The following is a 21,735-nucleotide window of genomic DNA, read 5'->3' on the forward strand; positions in this document are numbered from 1 at the left end:
CAAAGGAAATTATATAATAAAATATTTTTAAAACTAGTCTAAAGAAATCTCTATATAAATATTAATTCTTGTAGGCTCTGGAGTCTTTAACAAACGGGGACAGTTATTTCCCTCTTGTTTGCACAAGAGGGACAAATTAGAGATAATGTATGTAAAGCGTGTAGCACAGGACTCAGCCCAGAGTAGGTTCTATAAATGATAGGAGCAATATTTTTCACTTACTGCTATTCTCCTGTGAGTGGCCTCCCAGTGAAGGGGGTAGGCCTTGGGCATATATCTGATTTTGCCTGTCCAGGATCTGTTCTCCCTTCCATCTTCTTAGAGCATCTTATTTGTCTTCAGGTAATTCCCTTCCCTTTCTCATTCTGTGTGGTTCAGGTGTGGTACCCATTTTCCCTCCTTTTCTTCCATCTTTGCCCTGGTCCTCCAGGCTGAACCAGGATATCCCTGGATAATCCACAGTGATTAGTTCAGTGACAGGCCCAGGACCTGATTATCCAGGATAAAGATACAAAACCCTGGGTTCTTTTTTTTTTTTTTTGCTGGACCCACTGGAGAATAGAAACATGTTTGTGATATCACTTAGATGATAGAATATGATTCGAACAGGAAGAAAATGAGGCCAATGCAAAGAAAGAAAATCCAAGAAATGGACAAAGTCAGATGACTGACAAACAAATTTGAACACATGAATCCACTAAAGTGTGAACTACCCTTGGAGGTTTTAGTTACTTGAACAATAAATCCACCACAGCATCCCCACCCTCCATGCCCACCCCCGCCCCCCCACTTTTTTGCTGAATTTCTTCCATTTATAATAGAAAGTTTTATGAATAGAATTGACAGACTTTGCCTTTATTCCCTCAGCTTCCACGATATCCCCTATTTGTCTTCTGGGATGATCCCCATAGCAGCACTCACCCTACGTCCAAACTCTTCTCCTTGCTTCACTTCCCGAGGATAGCCATCAATCAGGAAGCCCTTGGTGTTGCTGAGGCTGGCCACCATGGCCTCCTTCAGGAGCTCCAGAATGATGCCCTGGAGCAGAGGGAGAGCGGTCAGGACCCAGACTCTTCCACAGAGCAGCACTGGAGTTACCAAAGGTCTCCCAACCATCCCATCATGGCAAGGGGGAGAAATGGACTAGTTAGATTAACAGTGGATGGCAATATCCTGTATTTCATCAACTATAAATCTCAACCCCCCACCACCCAATTTTAATGTCTATGGAACTGGTAGGTATTTTACAATCAGTATTGGGTCAAAGTCTGTTGATGTTTTTTCTTACTGGTAAATTTTAATGGTTAAAGTTTTGGGGGTTGCCTAAAAATAATGGTATCTTAAATTAGGTGAAATATGGTACTGTATTTCAAGCAGTAGCACTCCTTGAGTTAGGCCCAATGGAAGTTTAAAACTAGACAAAACATGGTATAAAATGTGCTTCAGTGTTGATTTTTTTTCCCAGTAAATATTTTGTAAAATTTGACATGACATGCACTGACTTCAGTAGACATGAAGCAGCATTTTCTAGCAATATCACTTTGTTTAAAATTTTGATTTAACTTGTGCTTATAGAAAACAAGGAAGCTACCAGCTGCCCACATGGGGGGAATCCCCTGTGTTCTCTGAGTCCCTGGCTACCTCTGACTTTCAGCAGGGTCTGGGGAATGCAACTATCACAAAGAGCAGTCAGAATCTATCCCTAGATAATAATGAGTTAAATCCTCATGAAGTTTATATTTTAGTGAAAATAGATACTAGATGATGAAGTAAATATATAAAAATAATCAGAGAAAACCACTAGGAACAAAATTAAAGCAGATCAGAAGAAGCAGATTGTTAGAGGTGTTGTTTTTAGATGGGATATGCAGGCTTCTTTGATAGACTGTGATATTTAAGTAGAGATCTGGATGAAGTAAAGGAGCAAGCTATACGCATATATGAAAGAATTTCACTCAGGCTGAGGAAATCGACAATGCAAGGGCCCAGAGGCAGGAGCAGTCTGGCCTGTGGGAGGAAGAATGGGGGTGTGGGTTGGGTGAGAGGAAATGTGAGAGTCATGGAAAAGAGCATTGGAGAGCAAGCTGGAGTCCAGAGCCATGGGAAAGTCTCTGGATTTCCTTCAAAATGTGGTGAGGAGCTGTTGGAAGGTTCTGGGAAGGGGGATAAATGTTTTTAAGAAATCACTCTGGCTGCTGTGAAAAGAGTAAACTGTGGGGGAAAAAGAGTGGGCAGAAGGAGGTCTGTTAAGAGGCAACTACAGGACTTCCTTGGTGGTAGAATGGATAGGAATCCGCCGGCCAATGCAGGTAACATAGGTTCGATCCCTGGTCCAGAAGATCCCACTTGCCTTGGAGCAACTAAGCCTGTGAGCCATAATTATTGAAGCCTGGGCGCTCTAGGGCCTTTGAGCCACCACTACTGAGGCCACATGCGGCAACTATTGAAGCTCGCATGCCTAGAAGCTGTGCTCCATGACAAGAGAAGCCACCGCGATGAGAAACCCAAGCACTGCAACAAAGAGCAGCCCCTACTCACTGAAGCTAGAGAAAGTCCTCGAAAAGCAACGAAGACCCAGTGTAGCCAATATAAATAAACAGAGTAATAAATACATCTCCAAAACTTAAGAAAAACAGAAAAAGAAAGAAAAGAGACCACTGCAGTGGTCTGTTTCCTTTTTGAGAACCATTCTGGCTTCCAGGTGGGAAAGAGACTGTAGCTGGTTAAAGAGGAAGTGAGAAGCTCTCTTAGCTAATAGGGGCTGCACTGCCCATGCCCTGACTACAGAGCCTAGTGTGAGTTAGTCTGGAAGGGATGAATGTTTTATGAAACCCATGGCATCCAGCCTCTCAGATATGGATAGTGACTTGAAAACAAAAAAAAGATAAATAAAAGGGATATTCTTCAGCTACCCAAGGAAGATAACAAATTTCATGTTAATACCATTATACCTCTCAGAATGAGACCAAGACATTATTTTCTGTTTTTCAGAAGGTTCTAAAGTCCTTTGGACTGCAAAGAGATCAAATCAGTCAATCCTAAAGGAAATCAATCCTGAATATTCATTGGAAGGACTGATGCTGAAGTTGAAGCTACAATATTTTGGCCACCTTATTGGAAGAGCCAACTAATTGGAAAAGACCTTGATGCTGGGAAAGATTAAGGGGAGGAGGAGAAGCAGGCAACAGAGGATGAGATGGTTGGATGGCATCATCAACTCAATGGACTTGAGCTTGAGCAAGCTCCAGAAGATGGTGAAGGACAGGGAAGCCTGGCATGCTGCAGTCCACGGGGTCAAAAAGAGTTGGACACGGCTTAGCAACTGAACAACAACAAGTAATTCTAGATCTAGGTTCTGCTGCACCAAGATCATTTCTGCTTTGAAGCTTTTAACTCTAAAGCCAGGACCAATTTTAGGAAAAAGTATGAAATAGGTTACATTCAAGGCACTGGCAGAGCAACAAGACAGATGGAACCAGGGCCTGGGTAACTTGGTCCGGCAGATGGGCCTTTGCTGTGGACCTCCTGCCTGCTTCTGGATTGTTAAAAGAAACAAAATACAGCATTATCCTTTTTGCGTTTCTTTGTTTCTGAAGCTAGATTAATGGCAACACTTCCAGATCTCTCCCCGGCCAGAGAAGGCAGCTGTTGCTTACTGAGGGCACCAGCTCTCCACGTTCCATGATGTCTCTGATCAACTTGCTTCTTCCAGATTCCGATGACAGCTCATTCTGCAGGAGCTCATCAGTCGAGAGATGTGTAAATCCATATTTTTCCGCCAGCTTTCCACATTGTGTGCCTTTGCCAGAGCCTGGGCCACCTAGAAAAGAAGTCATGGATCAGACATCCATCCCGAATCTGGTGCCCTGTTCAGGGCTGTAGTCACACAGTGAGCAGGCTTCAGTGCTTGATCCACCAGTGTGGACTGAGCCCTGCTGATCTCCTGGGGGCATGTCGGGAGCCATGGATACAGTAGTGAACAGGACACTGACCTTACCCTCAAAGATTGTGTCCATGGAGGGCAGAGGGTGTTACAGACAAACAACAGCAGTCACTACAGGTGGTCTAGTGGGGAGGAGTGCAGAGGGCACAGGGGAGGATCCACAGTCCCAATTTGGTGGGCACGCTCAGCAGATAAGTTTCCTGGGGCCCTGAATCTGCTCATGCGCAAAGCAGGGATCACGGTGCCTGATATATGGTGACCGCTCAACAAAGGCTGGCCGTTACTTTTTGTTTTTGTAATTCAGAAAATAATGCAAGCAATTTTAATTTAATCTAGAGACAGTACTTTATTCACAAATATTTAGATTAATAGCATTTTGCTACATCAACTGTATAAATCCTGTCACAGAAACAATTAAGACCCACTGTGACTAACTTTGGGAATTAGGGTGTTGCACCTAAACAAGCCACAGTCTTTAATTTGTGGTTATTAGTCATTACTTTTAAAATCAGTTCTTTTCAAATTTATGGTTAAATTTGAAAACCATAAAACCAAAGAGGCAAGTAAGAGGGATAAATTAGGAGTTTGGGATAAACATACACACGCTAGTATATATAAAATAGATAACTGACAGGGACCTACTGTATAGCATGGGACCTCTATTCAATGTTTTATAATAACCTATAAGGGAAAAGAATCTGAAAAAGAATAGATAAATATATATGAAAACGGAATCACTGTGCCGTACACTTGACACTAGCACAACGTTGTATATCAACTCTACTTCAATAAAAAATTGTTTTCACCAATGTCATATATTAATGCATATATGGAATCTAGAAAGATGGTACTGAAGAACCTATTCGCAGGGCAGCAATGGAGACAGAGACGTAGAGAACAGACTATGGACACGGGTGCTGAAAAGGAGAGGGTGGAATGAATGGAGAGAGTAGCGTGGAAACATATACACTAACATACGTAAAGTAGATAGCCAGTGAGAACTGGTTGTATGACTCAGGGAACTCAAACAGGGGCTTTGTGACAATCTAGAAGGGTGGGATGGGGAGGAAGATGGGAAGGAGGTTCAAGAGGGAGAGGACTTATGTATACCTATGGCTGATCCATGTTGATGTATGGCAGAAACCAACACAATATTGTAATTATCCTTCAACTAGAAATTAAAACAAGATTTAAAAAGAAAAAAATTGTTTTCATTTTTAAATAATCATAAAGTTACAGACGAGTTATGAGTACAAAGAACTTTCTGAAACATTTGAGAATCAGCTCCCAACCTGATGCCTCATTGTTACAGAACACTTTAGTGTCATTTCCTCCAGACAAGGAGCCAAACACATCCTCCGACATAACTATATCTTTGGACCTTATTCACACGTCAATGGAATTGTTCCAATCATCTCAATAATGTCTTCTGAAGCCAATGGATCAAGTTTAGAATCACGTGCTGCCTTTAGTTGTCATGTCTTTCTGGTCTTCTTCCATATGGGCCAGTTCCTCTGTATTTCATTGACACTTTGGAAGATTATAAATAGTTATTTTACAGAATGTCCCTCAGCATGAATTTTTCTATTGTTTTCTAGCTACTAATACTCAGGATCTCCCATATTCCTTTGATGAACATTACATCCTGATTCTCCCCCACCAAGTTCAACTAGTTGCTAAGTTGCAAGATTTTACACCTTAAAAAATATTAATAGCTAACTTTTGCCAAGTGCTTACTGTACTGGTCACTGTTCTAAAGGCTTTACGTGTATTAATTTCAAATAATCTTAAGAGAGGCAGACATCAGTATTATTCCCATTTTACAGATGGGGAAGTAGAGTCACAAAGAAGTTAACTGCCTTAGGTGGCATGGGTAAGTACATAGCAAGTCTAGGACTTGAAGCCTGAACTCTGGCTCTCAGAGCTGTTCCCTCCTCGTTTGGCTGCTGCGCCTAGGTTTACCTGCCACATTTCAGGCCCTCTTGCTTTTAGTGTACAGCAGGCATCCTGCCTCCGTGTGGGGCAAAGGATGAGACTTTGGGGTCCAGCAGACCCATGAGCAGGATCATTTGCCTGAAAAGCATGTCACTTCCCAGCTGCAGAGCATTCTGTGGCTTCCCTTTCTCCAACTGCTTAGAGTGGCATTTGTAGCTTCTAGGAGCTAGTTCCATTCAGCCTCTCCAACTTTTTTCTACATTTCTTATCCTCACCCAACATTGTCCTGTCCAACCACAGACTGTCCTTTCATCAAGACGTACTTAAAAAAAAAAACACTTTTCTAATTGTGAGATAATTGCAGATTCACATTTCTAAGAATAATATAGAGAGATCCCATGAATCCTTTACTGTTTTCCCTAGTGGTGACATTTCCCACAACTACATCACATCACATCACAATATCACAACCAGAATATTAGCACTGACGTAATACAGAAGTAGAGCGTTCCCATCAGTGCCAGAGTCCCTTAGGCTGGCCTTTTATAGCCACACCCACTTCTCTCTACACGCACAACCCCTCCATCCTTAACCTCTAGCAACCACTAAATCTGTATATAATTTTGTCATTTGGAGAGAATTGTATCAGTGGAACCATAGGCATCAAGATATAGTTTTCCGATGTGGTTTTTGCTCTTCCCGTCCTCAGCCTGGATGGCTTCCAGTTTCTACTCTATCAAGATTCTCCTCATCCCATGGGTCTGGATCCAGTGTTTCCCCTTTCCAGCAGGAATCAGCCTGTGCACCTCGCCTCTCCTGGGGTGAGTGATGTGACCCCCACTTGGGTGCCCTTGGCCTGTCTTACCCGTGGTCTAGATCTTCCACTAGACCTTCTGCCCCACAGCATCTACACAGTTCCTGGCCATGGTAGGTGCTTCTTAATGCTTGGAGGATTTCCTGGTTAAAAGGAAATATGTAATGCCGAAATATAAAACATTATTGAGGTTTTAGCATGGTAGTCAGCGCTTACAACTTGTTCTGTAATTTTCCTGTCTGGCCTCTCTTCATATTTAAAACTCCTTTCTCGGAACAACTGGCAACAAACCTCTTGAGGGGCAGTACTTGTGGCCCTTCATCTGTGGAAGGGCCTCTCACTCCCTCTCTTTTGCCTTGGCAGCGAATCCAGGAAACGTCCACGCTTTGACTTCTGCTCATTTGTAGAGCTGCTCTTGACCAAGTGGGAAGGGTTCGGAGTGCTCGCTGTATTGTCATGGTGGCCAAGATGTACTAGGAAAACAGCAATTACAGAGGCTCGAAAAAATAATGCAGACCACTTAGCAGGAGAGGCTGATTGCCAGCTGATGCTACGTTTGCTCCCAGCACCATGACTCCTGTCTCCTGAGATAACAGAGATGGAGAGTGGGAACAAGGGAGGGCCACTCTTGGCAGAAGTACTTCCAGATAAGGAGGGAGGGAAACAAAAGGCCAGGCTCTGGCAGCAGCCACGGGGGCTTCTGTGGCTGGATTTACCTAGAGACTCTTTCTTGAGGATGGCTGGAAGCCAGTCATGTGGAAAAAGATATTTTCAGCCTTGGCTTACAGGGCAAAAATGCTGCATTTCAATTATTTTTTTCTTTCAGCATTCTCCTAATTTGACTATTATAATTTTTGTTCCTCTCAAATGTTATTTAATAAATCTTGACACAAAGGCAATTAAAATATCTTCAGCTCAAATTAACCACAGCTGTGTGTGAAACAGCAGCCACTGCTCCAGTTAGAAACCTTTCGTGGGAGCAACAGCTGCAAATTCTTAACATTCTTTGGGCAAATGGAGCAGGCACAGTGGAATTTTAAGTAATCTCCACAATGGTTTGATTTTTCCCGCGGCTCCAAACCAGGGAACAAAGTGATTTTTATTACTGCCGTGAAGGCACCAAAACTGCTGGAGATGTAGAAATTTTCATAGGCTGTCACTGACATTTCTTTGAGGCCTTCACTTATGACACTGAGATAAAAAATGGTGGAGCCTTGATATCCTTCCAGGATAATTTGTTACATGAGGAAAACTCTTCTGAAGTGATTTTCACATATCTGAACAACTGGGCTGCATTCTCTCCTGATGAGATGACTGACAGGAGATGGGCAGCTGTCACATTTATTGTCATCCCACTGATTTTTCCTGTATCATTATTCAGGCTTAATCCCTGAACAAACGGATGCACAATACTGCATGGTGTGATTCACAAAGGCAGCCTGGGGTAGAGGTTCCATATTAAAAGTGTCTTTCAACACTTTTAAAAAAAGAAAAGGTGAAACATTTTTATTCTCAACCACCAATGTAATTCAAAATTTTTTCCATGTGAGGCCAAAGGTGCTATATTGTGAGAAGCGCAAATGCTGTGAACCTCCACTTCACAGCTCAGTGTATCCCTTCCCCTTCCCCAATGGCTCAGTGGATAAAGAACTTGCCTGCCAATACAGGAGACACAGGAGCTGTGGGTTTGATCTCTGGGTCCGGAAGATCCCCTGGAGGAGGAAATGGCAACCCATTCCAGCATTCTTGCCTGGAAAATCCCATGGACAGAAGAGCCTGGCAGGCTACAGTCCGTGGGATCACAAAGGGTTGACATGACTGACTAACACAACACCACCACCGCGCTGCACTGAGAGAAGGGGAGTGCCTGCAGGAGACCCAGGAGCTGCGGCTGGCCTCGCTTTCCTGCCTTCTCCTGGTACCTGGTGTTCTGTAGAACTGAAACAAGCTGCGTCATGTCAGCATGTCTACCTCAGCCACCTTCTCCAGGTGCTTTCTATCTTCAGCGGCAATACTCTCAGGGGACACCTCCTGGATTCATTAGTGGGGCTCCCCGCAGGAGAAGACCTGTCTCCTAAGCGACTTTGCAGGGTGCGTGGCTTTAGGACGAAAAGAATGAAATGGCAAAGCTGGTGTGTTAGAGCCCATTCTGTGCTCAGGAAGAAAGTAAATGATGATGTCAGGTTGATCATTAGTTCACTTCAATACAGTCAGTCAGTTGTGTCCAACTCTTTGCAACCCCACGGACTGCAGCACACCAGGCCTCCCTGTCTGTGACCAACTCCCAGAGCTTACTCAAACTCATGTTCATTGAGTCGGTGATGCCATCCAACCATCTCATCCTCTGTTGTCCCCTTCTCTTCCTGCCTTTAATCTTTCCCAGCATCAGGGTCTTTTCCAATGAGTCAGTTCCTCGCATCAGGTGGCCAAAGTATTGGAGCTTCAGCTTCAGCATCAGGCCTTTCAATGAATATTCAGGATTGATTTACTTTAAGATTGATTGGTTGGATCTCCTTGCAGTCCAAGGGACTCTCAAGAGTCCTCTCCAACACCACAGTTCAAAAGCATCAATTTTTCGGCACTCAGCTTTCTTTATAGTCCAACTCTTACAACCATACATGACTATTGGAAAGACCATAGCTTTGACTAGATGGACCTTTGTCAGCAAAGCAATGTCTCTGCTTTTTAACATGCTGTCTAGGTTGGTCATAGCTTTTCTTCCAAGGAACAAACGTCTTTTAATTTCATGGCTGCAGTCACCATCTGCAGTGATTTTGGAGCCCAAGAAAATAAAGTCTCTCACTGTTTCAATTGCTTCATCCAACCTGGCGTTTCTCATGATGTACTCTGCATATAAGTTAAAAAAGCAGGGTGACAATATACAGCCTTGATGTACTCCTTTCCCAGTTTGGAACCAGTCTGTTGTTTCATGTCCAGTTCTAACTGTTGCTTCCTGATCTGCATACAGATTTCTCAGGTGCAGGTATGGTGGTCTGGTATTCCCATCTCTTGAAGAATTTTCCACAATTTTTTGTGATCTACACAGTCAAAGGCTTTGGCATAGTCAATAAAGCAGAAGTAGACGTTTTTCTGGAATTTTCTTGCTTTTTCGATGATCCAATGGATGTTGGCAATTTGATCTCTGGTTCCTCTGCCTTTTCTAAATCCAGCTTGAACACCTGGAATTTTCACAGTTCACATACTGTTGAAGCCTGGCTTGGAGAATTTTGAGCATTACTTTGCTAGCGTGTGAAAAGTGAAAGTGAAGTTGCTCAGTCCTGTCCGACTCTTTTCGACCCCATGGACTGTATCCTACCAGGCTCCTCTATTCATGGGATTTTCCAGGCAATAGTCCTGGAGTGGATTGCCATTTCATTCTCCAGGGGATCTTCCCAATCCAGGGATCGAACCCAGGTCTCCCACATTGTAGACAGACGCTTTACCATCTGAGCCATCAGGGAAGTCTCATTGCTAGCGTGTGAGATGAGTGCAATTGTGTGAGAGTTTGAACATTTTTTGGCATTGTCCTTCTTTGGGATTGGAATGAAAACTGACTTTTTCCAGTCCTGTGGCCACTGCTGAGTTTTCTATATTTGCTGGCATACTGAGTGTGGCACTTTCACAGCATCATCTTTTAGGACTTGAAGCAGCTCAGCTGGCCCTCTTGACTTCGCGCTCCAGGATGTCCAGCTCTAGGTGGGTGATCACACCGTCATGGTTATCTGGGTCATGAAGATCTTTTTGCATAGTTCTGTGTATTCTTGCTACCTCTTCTTAATATCTTCTGCTTCTCTTAGGTCCCTACCATTTCTGTGCTTTATTGAGCCCATCTTTGCATTAAATGCACCCTTGGTATCTCTAATTTTCTTGAAGAGATCTCTAGTCTTTCCCATTCTATTGTTTTCCTCTATTTCTTTGCATTGATCACTGAGGAAGGCTTTCTTATCTCTTCTTGCTATTCTTTGGAACTCTGCATTCAAATGGGTATGTCTTTCCTTTTCTATTTTGCCTTTAGCTTCTTTTCTTTTCTCAGCTATTTGTAATTCGCTGAACAGGATAATAATTAGCTGAATCCCAAATACAAACAAACACATGGATGTAGTTTCTGTTATACTTAACAATCTTTTGAATAGTAATGGTGTAAAGCAGGCAATGGTGTCCCTGGTTGAGATTTTATTGTATCCTGGTAAATGTAGGATAGCAAGGAGATCAACCCAGTCAATCCTGAAGGAAATAAAAACTGAACATTCACTGGAAGGACTGATGATGAAGCCGAGGCTCCAATACTCTGGCCACTTGATGCAAAGAGCTGACTCACTGGAAAAGACCCTGATGCTGGGGAAGATTGAAGGCAAGAGGAGAAAAGGGTAGCAGAGGATGAGATGGTTGGATAAAATCACTGACTCAAAGGACATGAAGTTGGGCAAACTCTAGGAGATAGAGAGGGACAGGGAGGCCTGGCATACTGCAGTTCATGGTGTTGCAAGGAGTTGGACATGACTTAGCGACTGAACAACAACAACAGTAACAAGAAGAGGTCACTCATCTTTTTAGCTCTTCCTGAGTTACATCTGATTTCATTGTTGACCATCTGGTGATGTCCATGTGTAGAGTCTTCTCTTGTGTTGTTGGAAGAGGGTGTTTGCTATGACCAGCACATTCTCTTGGCAAAACTCTATTAGCCTTTGCCCTGCTTCATTCTGTATTACAAGGCCTAATTTGCCTGTTATAAGCTCTATAGAGTCAGCAAAAACAAGACCGGGAGCTGACTGTGGCTCAGATCATGAACTCCTTATTGCCAAATTCAGACTTAAATTGAAGAAAGTAGGGGAAACCACTAGACCATTCAGGTATGACCTAAATCAAATCCCTTATGATTATACAGTGGAAGTGAGAAATAGATTTAAGGGACTAGACCTGATAGACAGAGTGCCTGATGAACTATGGACTGAGGTTCGTGACATTGTGCAGGAGACAGGGATCAAGACCATCCCCATGGAAAAGAAATGCAAAAAAGCAAAATGGCTGTCTGGGGAGGCCTTACAAATAGCTGTGAAAAGAAGAGAAGCGAAAAGCAAAGGAGAAAAGGAAAGATATAAGCATCTAAATGCAGAGTTCCAAAGAATAGCAAGAAGAGATAAGAAAGCCTTCCTCAGCAATCAATGCAAAGAAATAGAGGAAAACAACAGAATGGGAAAGACTAGAGATCTCTTTAAGAAAATTAGAGATACCAAGGGAGAATTTCATGCAAAGATGGGCTCGATAAAGGACAGAAATGGTATGGACCTAACAGAAGCAGAAGATATTAAGAAGAGGCGGCAAGAATACACAGGAGAACTGTACAAAAAAGATCTTCACGACCAAGATAATCACGATGGTATGATCACTCACCTAGAGCCAGACATCCTGGAATGTGAAGTCAAGTGGGCCTTAGAAAGCATCACTACGAACAAAGCTAGTGGAGGTGATGGAATTTCAATGGAGCTATTCCAAATCCTGAAAGATGATGCTGTGAAAGTGCTGCACTCAATATGCCAGCAAATTTGGAAAACTCAGCGGTGGCCACAGGACTGGAAAAGGTCAGTTTTCATTCCAATCCCAAAGAAAGGCAATGCCAAAGAATGCTCAAACTACTGCACAATTGCACTCATCTCACACGCTAGCAAAGTAATGCTCAAAATTCTCCAAGCCAGGCTTCAGCAATATGTGAACCGTGAACTTCCTGATGTTCAACTTGGTTTTAGAAAAGGCAGAGGAACCAGAGATCAAATTGCCAACATCCGTTGGATCATCGAAACAGCAAGAGAGTTCCAGAAAAACATCTATTTCTGCTTCATTGACTATGCCAAAGCCTTTGACTGTGTGGATCACAATAAACTGTGGAAAACTCTGAAAGAGATTGGAATACCAGACTACCTGACCTGCCTCTTGAGAAATTTGTATGCAGGTCAGGAAGCAACAGTTAGAACTGGACATGGAACAACGGACTGGTTCCAAATAGGAAAAGGAGTACATCAAGGCTGTATATTGTCACCCTGCTTATTTAACTTATATGCAGAGTACATCATGAGAAACTCTGGGCTGGAAGAAGCACAAGATGGAATCAAGATTGCTGAGAGAAATATCAGTAACCTCAGATATGTAGATGACACCACCCTTATGGCAGAAAGTGAAGAGGAACTCAAAAGCCTCTTGATGAAAGTGAAAGTGGAGAGTGAAAAAGTTGGCTTAAAGCTCAACATTCAGAAAACGAAGATCATGGCATCCGCTTCCATCACCTCATGGGAAATAGATGGGGAAACAGTGGAAACAGTGTCAGACTTTATTTTGGGGGGCTCCAAAATCACTGCAGATGGTGATTTCAGCCATGAAATTAAAAGACGCTTACTCCTTGGAAGGAGGGTTATGACCAACCTAGACAACATATTAAAAAACAGATACATTACTTTGCCAACAAAGGTCTGTCTAGTCAAGGCTATGGTTTTTCCAGTAGTCATGTATGGATGTGAGAGTTGGACTGTGAAGAAAGCTGAGTGCTGAAGAATTGATGTTTTTGAACTGTGGTGTTGGAGAAGACTCTTGAGAGTCCCTTGGACTGCAAGGAGATCCAACCAGTCCATTCTGAAGGAGATCAGTCCTGGGTGTTCTTTGGAAGGAATGATGCTAAAGCTGAAACTCCAGTACTTTGGCCACCTCATGTGAAGAGTTGACTCACTGGAAAAGACTCTGATGCTGGGAGGGATTGAGGGCAGGAGGAGAAGGGGATGACAGAGGATGAGATGGCTGGATGGCATCACTGACTCGATGAACGTTGAGTCTGAGTGAACTCCGGGAATTTTTGATGGACAGGGAGGCCTGGCGTGCTGCAATTCATGGGGTCACAAAGAGTCAGACACGACTGAGCAACTGAACTGAGTTACATCTGCAGGGCTTCATCTACATCAATGTTGGAATCAAACATAATCCAACAACAAGAATGGGGACTAGCTATCACTCTGAGATGTCCAGACTACTTACAGGAAATTAAAATATATAATAGTGTGTTCATTTACACATACAGACACAAATATGTATACATATACATATATATATGGCTGTACATGTACAAATATATGTATCTGGTTTGGAAAGCTCATAACATTTATTTTTTCAAGGCAAAGCAGAGGAGACAGTATTCCACAGGTTCTAATGTCATCAGCAGTGTTCTTTAGGCCTCCAAAATCATGGCAGATTGTGACTGCAGGCATGAAATTAAAAGACGCTTACACATACACATTCCCATCTCACCCCAGCCTCAGGGTTTTTAAACCTTTTCAGCACCAATGGCCTTCATTACTAACCCAATTTTAGCTCCTCTTTGATGTGGCTGAATCTGAGTGCATCGTTACTTGGGTCTGTCCTCCCACCCTGCTCACATCTTGCTCTCCCTGTCTCTTTTTCCTTGACCTCTGATTGTTTCCCTGGTGGCTCAGATGGTAAAGAAGCTGCCTGTAATGCAGGAGACAAGGTTCAATCCCTGAATCAGGAAGATCCTCTGGGGAAGTGAATGGCAACCCACTCTAGTATTCTTGCCTGGAGAATTTCATAGAAAGAGGAGCCTGGCAGGCTACAATCCACGGGGACATGACTGAGCGACTAATACTTTGACTTCTCAACTTGTCTTCTGTTCTCACTGTGACCTCAGCTAGTTGGTCTGTTCCCTTGGGGCTCCGTTTCCTGACCAGCTGGGTTCCAGAGCCATTCTCCTAACTCTGAATCTTTTATACCCTTTGAATTCCACTGTGACTGTTATGAGAACCACCAGCCTGCTCTCTGCCCAACCTACCATTTACTTGACTTGCGTCTACTCTGGGTTGCTAAGGATTCCCCAAGAAAGTCAGAGCCAACTGGGTTTATATCTAACTTCATAAAAGCTCTTAATATTTCTTGACAGATATATTCCTCTTTTGCTGATACCAAATCTGATGTCCACAGATAGATTCTAATATATCTCCCCATTGTCCTCATATCCTCAAACATATTTTCATTCTTCTCACTTTTAATAGGCATTTCAGTCCTTCTATTTTCACTATTAAGGTGAAGATTATCTTCTTTCCTCAACATTTTCACAATGTGTATCTTTATCCTTTGTTCTCCATCTCTCCTTTCTCTCATTTGGAAGATATTATACAACTATTTGGGCTTCCTAGGTGCTGCCAGTGGTAAAGAACCCACCTGCCAATTCAGGAGACATTAAGAGATGTGGGTTTGATTCCTGGGTTGGGAAGATCCCCTGGAGGAGGGCATGGCAACCACTCCAGTATTCCTTCCTGGACAATCCCATAGACAGAGGAACCTGGCGGGCTATAGTCCATTGGGTAACAAAGAGTTGGACATGACTGGAATGACTTAGCATACACACAAACAACTAGTTAGCTCTAAGAAAAGTTATGACCAACCTAGATAGCATATTCAAAAGCAGAGACATCACTTTGCCAACAAAGGTCAGTCTAATCAAGGCTATGGTTTTTCCTGTGGTCATGTATGGGTGTGAGAGTTGGACTGTGAAGAAGGCTGAGCGTGGAAGAATTAATGCTTTTGAACTGTGGTTTTGGAGAAGACTCTTGAGAGTCCCTTGGACTGCAAGGAGATCCAACCAGTCCATCCTTAAGGAGATCAGTCCTGGGTGTTCTTTGGAAGGAATGATGCTAAAGCTGAAACTCCAGTACTTTGGCCACCTCATGAGAAGAGTTGACTCATTGGAAAAGACTCTGATGCTGGGAGGGATTGAGGGCAGGAGGAGAAGGGGATGACAGAGGATGAGATGGCTGGATGGCATCACTGACTCGATGGACATTAGTTTGGGTGAACTCCGGGAGTTGGTGATGGACAGGGAGGCCTGGCGTGCTGCAATTCACGGGGTCGCAAAGAGTCAGACACGACTGAGTGACTGAACTGAACTGAACTGAAGGCTAACTTTTCTGCTTTGGCTCTCATAGCACTTCAGCGTTTTCTGTCATAGGGTTTTCATAGGATATAGCATCTATCTATTTATAGTTTACTTAAAGTCTGTCTTCCATATTAGACTCTGTAGGACATGGGTATACTTTGCTTACCACAGTGCCCCAGCATAGTGCTTGAAACACAGATGTCTACCGTATTTATAATGTCATCTACTTGTTTTTCTTTGTAAATTTTATTTTTCTGTGTTTATTTACATGGCTTCACTGGGTCTTAGTGGTGGCACTTGGACTCTCAGTTGCATCATGTGGGATCTAGGTCCCCAACCAGGGATTGAACCCAGGCCCCCTGCATTGGGAGTGCAGAGTCACAACCATTGGACTACCAGGGATGTCTCAGGTGTCTACTTTTTAATAATGGCTGAAATAGTAAATAACTTAATGATGAATGGATCCTCTCCTCCTGCCTGCTGCAAAAACTCAATCTTCTCTTTCTTGTCCACGTTAAATTTACTACTCTGTTAGCACTATCTCTTCTGTGAACAACATACTTAGTTCTTCCCAATCCAAATAAAAATATTTCCACCATTGTCTGTATGTATGCTCTAGCTGTCTCCACATTCTTTCCTCTTTTTTTCTCAGTAAACTGAAACTGCCCAATTCAATTTCCTCCTCTTTTATTGACTCCCTAACCTCTTGCAAGCTACTTTCTTCTCTCATTACTCTCTGAAATTGATCTTTTAAAATTCAACAGTAAGAATGTCCCTGCTGGTCCAGTGGTGAAGAACCCGCCTTTCAACACAGGGGACTCGGGTTTGATCCCTGGTCAGGGAACTAAAATCCCAACATGCTGAGGGGCATCAAAGCCCAAGCACCACAACTAAGACTTAATGTGGCCTAAGTAAACAAACATAAAAAAAAATAGAGTTCAACAGTAATTGCATAATTGTCATATTATTCAATGATCCTCTTCTAGATTTTACTGTCTTTGACTCTTTAGTAGCATTTAACATCACTGATAAACAGCTTAAAAATCTCTTTTCCCATGACTTCCAGACACATAATTTGCCCATGTTCTCTCCTTTCCTTTGCCAGATAGAAGCTCACAGAGAGCAGAAATTGCTTTATTTATGTTGGTCTCCCCAGGGAACCTTGGGAAGCATCACTGGCAATTGTTGATGAATTGAAGTCTAGGAGACCTGTGGTCCCATGACAGTGACAATTATATTCCTTTTCACACTAAAGGAACTCTGGATCAAAGGACTTGAGTTCTAGGTTCACACCCTAGACCTTTATCTGGTGAGATACTTTAATGGAGTCACTTGTCCTCTCTGAGCTTCAGCCTCTTCAGTAACAAAACAGGTAATGCCTATTGGCTGTGAGGACAAAATGTGATAATGCAAATGAATGCCTGGACCAGTAGCTGGCATGTGAAGCACTCAATAAGCACCATGCGTATTATCTGTAAAACAAGGCAGCTCATGTTAGTGATGCTTAGAAGTACTACCAGCTCTAACGTTCCATGCTTTTTACAAAGATTAGATACAGCATTTTTATACTGTGGTACAATTTTAGCATCTTTAAAGATGGATAGTCTCCACAGTTATAGCCTGTGAAGATTTCAAATGTCTTTTACGAATCAAACTGTCTTATTTTTAGATAGTCCTCAAAATTGTTTAAAAATCTATCAGAGAAAGAAGTGATTTTAAGAAAAAAAAGTTATTATATTTCTACCTTTTGAAATATTTCCTTCTCTCTAAATGAAAATGGGCTTCAAGGTTGGGTTCCGGTTTTTGTAACTGAATGATTTCTTTCAGAGAAAAGCCATTCTGCTATCAGATCATGAAATGACTATGCCCTGGGAATGATCCTCAACTATTGTGGCCCATGAGTCACTTAAACATCCTGTATCTGGCGGGAGCTGTGTCATCATGCTGAGTTTCAGTAGCATTGCTAGGAAATGGCTCTCTCTGACCAAAAACAATTAAGAAAAATAGAACTTTATCCTCAAAGACAGTACCTCTATTAGTTCTGAAACACATTGCTGCTTCAAGTTATTCACCAAATAGGATGAAGTTTGCCTGCTGATAGAGTCAGCCGAAGGCTACGTGAAAGAATTTCACACGGGACTGGGAACTTCTTCACTTTTTTGTTTTTTAACTGAAAGCCTAATAAACTTGAAGTTGCTGCATCTTTTTCTCATCTTCTGAGTTGAGGGCATGGCATGTGGGATCCTAGTTCCCTAATGAAGGATCGAATCCACTCCCACTTTGCACTGGAAGTGCAGTCTTAACCATAAGTCCTGGACCTGGGAATTTCTTGACAGGAGTGTGTGTGTGTGTGTGTGTGTGTGTGTGTGTGTGTGTGTGCGCGCACGCGCTTATTCACTCAGTCATATCTGATTCTTTGTGACCTCATGGACTGTAGCCCTCCAGGCTCCTCTGTCCATGGACATTTTCAGGCAAGAGTACTGGAATGGGTCAGTTCAGTTCAGTTCAGTCCCTCAGTCGTGTACGACTCTTTGCGACCCCATGGACTGCAGGATGCCAGGCCTCCCAGTCCATCACCAACTCCCGGAGTTTACTCAGACTCATGTCCATTGAGTCGGTGATGCCGTCCAACCATCTCATCCTTTGTTATCCCCTTCTCCTCCCGCCTCCAATCTTTCCCAGCATCAGGGTCTTTTCAAATGAGTCAGTTCTTTGCATCAGGCGGCCAAAGTATTGGAGTTTCAGTGTCAGCATCAGTCCTTCCAATGAATATTTAGGATTGATCTCTTTTAGGATGGACTGGTTGGATCTCCTTGCAGTCTAAGGGACTCTCAAGAGTCCTCTCCAACACCACAGTTCAAAAGCATCAATTCTTCAGCACTCAGCTTTCTTTATAGTCCAACTCTCACACCCATACATGACTCATGGAAAAACCATAGCTCTGACTAGACAGAACCTTGTTGGCAAAGTAATGCCTCTGCTTTTTAACATGCTGTCTAGGTTGGTCATAACTTTTATTCCAAGGAGCAAGCATCTTTTAAATTCATGGCTGCAGTCACCATCTGCAGTGATTTTGGAGCCCAGAAAAGTAAAGTCTCTCACTGTTTCCCCATCTATTTGCCATGAAGTGATGGGACCAGATGCCATGATCTTCGTTTTCTGAATGTTGAGCTTTAAGCCAACTTTTTCATTCTCCTCTTTCACTTTCATCAAGACGCTCTTTAGTTCTTCACTTTCTGCTATAAGGGTGGTGTCATATGGATATCTGAGGTTATTGATATTTCTCCCGGCAATCTTGATTCCAGCTTGTGCTTCTTCCAGCCCAGTGTTTCTCATGATGTACTCTGCATATAAGTTAAATAAGCAGGGTGACAATATACAGCCTTGACATACTCCTTTTCCTATTTGGAACCAGTCTGTTGTTCCATGTCAGTTCTAACTGTTGCTTCCTGACCTGCATTCAAACTTCTCAAGAGGCAGGTCAGGTGGTCTGGTATTCCCATCTCTTGAATTTCCCAGTTTGTTGTGGTCCACATAGTCAAAGGCTTTGGCATAGTCAATAAAGAAGAAGTAGATGTTTTTCTGGAATTCTCTTGCTTTTTCGATGATCCAGTGGATGTTGGCAGTTTGATCTCTAGTTCCTCTGCCTTTTCTAAATCCAGCCTAAACATCTGGAAGTTCATGGTTCATATACTGTTGAAGCCTGGCATGGAGAATTTTGAGCATTACTTTACTAGCATGTGAGATGAGTGCAATTGTGCAGTAGTTTGAGGATTCTTTGGCATTGCCTTTCTTTGGGATTGGAATAAAAACTGACCTTTTCCAGTCCTGTGGCCACTGCTGAGTTTTCCAAATTTGCTGGCATATTGAGTGCAGCACTTTCACAGCATCATCTTTCAGGATTTGAAATAGCTCAACTGGAATTCCATCACCTCCACTGACTTTGTTCATAGTGATGCTTTCTAAGGCCCACTTGAATTCACACTCCAGGATGTCTGGCTCTAGGTCAGTGATCACACCATCATGATTATTTGTGTCGTGAATATCTTTTTTGTATAGTTCTTTTGTGTATTCTTGCCACTTCTTCTTAACATCTTCTGGATATTAACTGGAACGCGTAGCCAATTCCTACTCCAGGAGATCTTCCTGACCCAGGGATTGGACCTGTGTCTCTTGCATCTCCAGTACTGGCAGGTGGATTCTTTACCACCGAGCTGTGAAGGAACCCCCATGCTACATGTGATCTTAGCCAAAAGGCCAAGAAGCAGTTTTAGCTAAGAAGGACTGTGCCTTATTTACCAATACCTGTATAGTGTATAGTTATTAAATTATGGAGCTTCAGGGAGGTAGCCTTGAACATAACTTTGGGAGTCAGGAAACCTTGGTTCCAAACCATTTCTGGTTTTAACTAGCTGGGTAACCTTGGGAGACTCACTCTGTATCCTCAGATGCTAGATCCCTTGTCTGTAAATCAAAGAGTTCTATTAAATTAGTGGTTTCCTGTGCTATTTTACATTATTGTTTTGTTCAGTTGTCCAATCATGTCCAACTCTTCGAGACCCCATGGACTGCAGCACACCAGGCCTCCCTCTCCCTCACCATCTCTCAAAGTTTGCCCATCTTCATGTCCATTGCACTGATGATGCCATGCAGTCATCTCATCCTCTGACACCCCCTTCTCCTTCTGCCCTCAATCTTTCCCAGCATCAGGGACTTTTCCAATGAGTCAGCTTTTCACATCAGATGACCAAAATACTGGAGTTTCAGCTTCAGCAACAGTCTTTTCAATGAGTTTTCAGGGTCGATTTCCCTTAAGATTGACTGGTTTGATCTCCTTGCTGTCCAAGGGACTCTCAGGAGTCTTCTCCAGCACCACAGTTCGAAGGCATCAATTCTTCAGTGTTCTACCTCCATTACACTTCAGCCCTCACAACTGTATGTGACCACTGGGAGGACCACAGCCTTGACCGTACAGAACTTCGTCGTCAGAGTAATCTCTCTGCTTTTCAACACGCTGCCTAGGTTTGCCACAGCTTTCCTGCCAAGAAGCAAACATCTTCTGAGTTTATGGTTGCAGTCACCATCTGCAGTGATTTTAGAGTCCAAGAGGAGGAAATCTGTCACTAATTCCACTTTTTCCCCTCTCTATTTGCCATGAAGTAATAGGGCTGGATGCCACAACCTTAGTTTTTTTAATATTTAGTTTAAGCTGGCTCTTTCACTCTCCCCGTTCACTCTTATCAAGAGGCTCTTTAGCTCCTTTTCGCTTTCTGCCTTTAGAGTGATATCATCTGCACATCTGAAGTTATTGATGTTTCTCCCGCCTATCTTGATTTCAGGTTGGAACTCATCCAGCCCTGCATTTCTCATGATGTGCTCAGTGTATAGATTAAACAAACAGGGTGACAGCAGACAGTCCTGAAGTACTCCTTTCTTAGTCTCGAACCAATCATTTGTTCCATACAGAGTTCTAACTGTTGCTCCTTGACCCACATACAGGTTTCTCAGGAGACAGGTAAGATGGTCTGGTATTCCCCTCTTTTTAAGAGCTTTCCATGGTTTATTATGATCCACACAGTCAGATGCTTTGGCATAGTCGATGAAACAGAAGCAGATGTTTTTCTGGAAACATCTGCATTTTACATTATGTTTCTAAATATCACAGCTTCTTTTCAATAGTGCATCTCTGTGAGGAAACACTACTCATCCTCACCTTTTAAACTCAATTCATTGTTGGGACATTTTTGGAGAAATTATTAACATCTGTGGCTGGTGATTTATATAAGTGATAGTGAAAGGTCTCCAGTCAATAAATTTTGAGTAACAAAAGATGCATTATACACCTCTGGCCAATAATGTGTTAAAAGTGCCCAAGTGAGTTGCTTTGGCCAGTGAAATGTAGGCAGAGGTGGATGTGTGTCACATTTAGGCAGAGGGTTTTATGGCCAATACGTGGTTTACTGTATATCTTTTCGCCTTGCTATAATACTAGCAATATTTTGAACAGCAAGGGGATCAATTAACCTAGTTACCGGAGTGAAGCCCAGGCAACTGTTAATGAACGTGTAGCATTAGTCCAGAACAAGAAGAAGAGGCAGAGGAGGAAGACAAAAA

General features: G+C 42.8%; 1 protein-coding gene across 3 annotated transcripts in view; it reads right to left on the reverse strand.

Moving 5' to 3' along the window:
- AK5 (adenylate kinase 5) overlaps positions 1 to 21,735 on the reverse strand; it is a 269,511-nt gene that overhangs the window by 30,662 nt on the left and 217,114 nt on the right. For all 3 annotated transcript variants that reach the window (XM_061411538.1, XM_061411541.1, XM_061411540.1), the window contains 2 exons: positions 3,657 to 3,820; positions 922 to 1,038 (listed from right to left, as the gene is read on the reverse strand). In XM_061411538.1, the coding sequence (XP_061267522.1) occupies positions 922 to 1,038; positions 3,657 to 3,820 (281 nt within the window). The remainder of the gene's footprint in view (positions 1 to 921; positions 1,039 to 3,656; positions 3,821 to 21,735) is intronic.

The sequence above is a fragment of the Bos javanicus genome, chromosome 3, assembly GCF_032452875.1.
Source record: "Bos javanicus breed banteng chromosome 3, ARS-OSU_banteng_1.0, whole genome shotgun sequence".
Taxonomy (NCBI): Eukaryota; Metazoa; Chordata; class Mammalia; order Artiodactyla; family Bovidae; genus Bos; species Bos javanicus.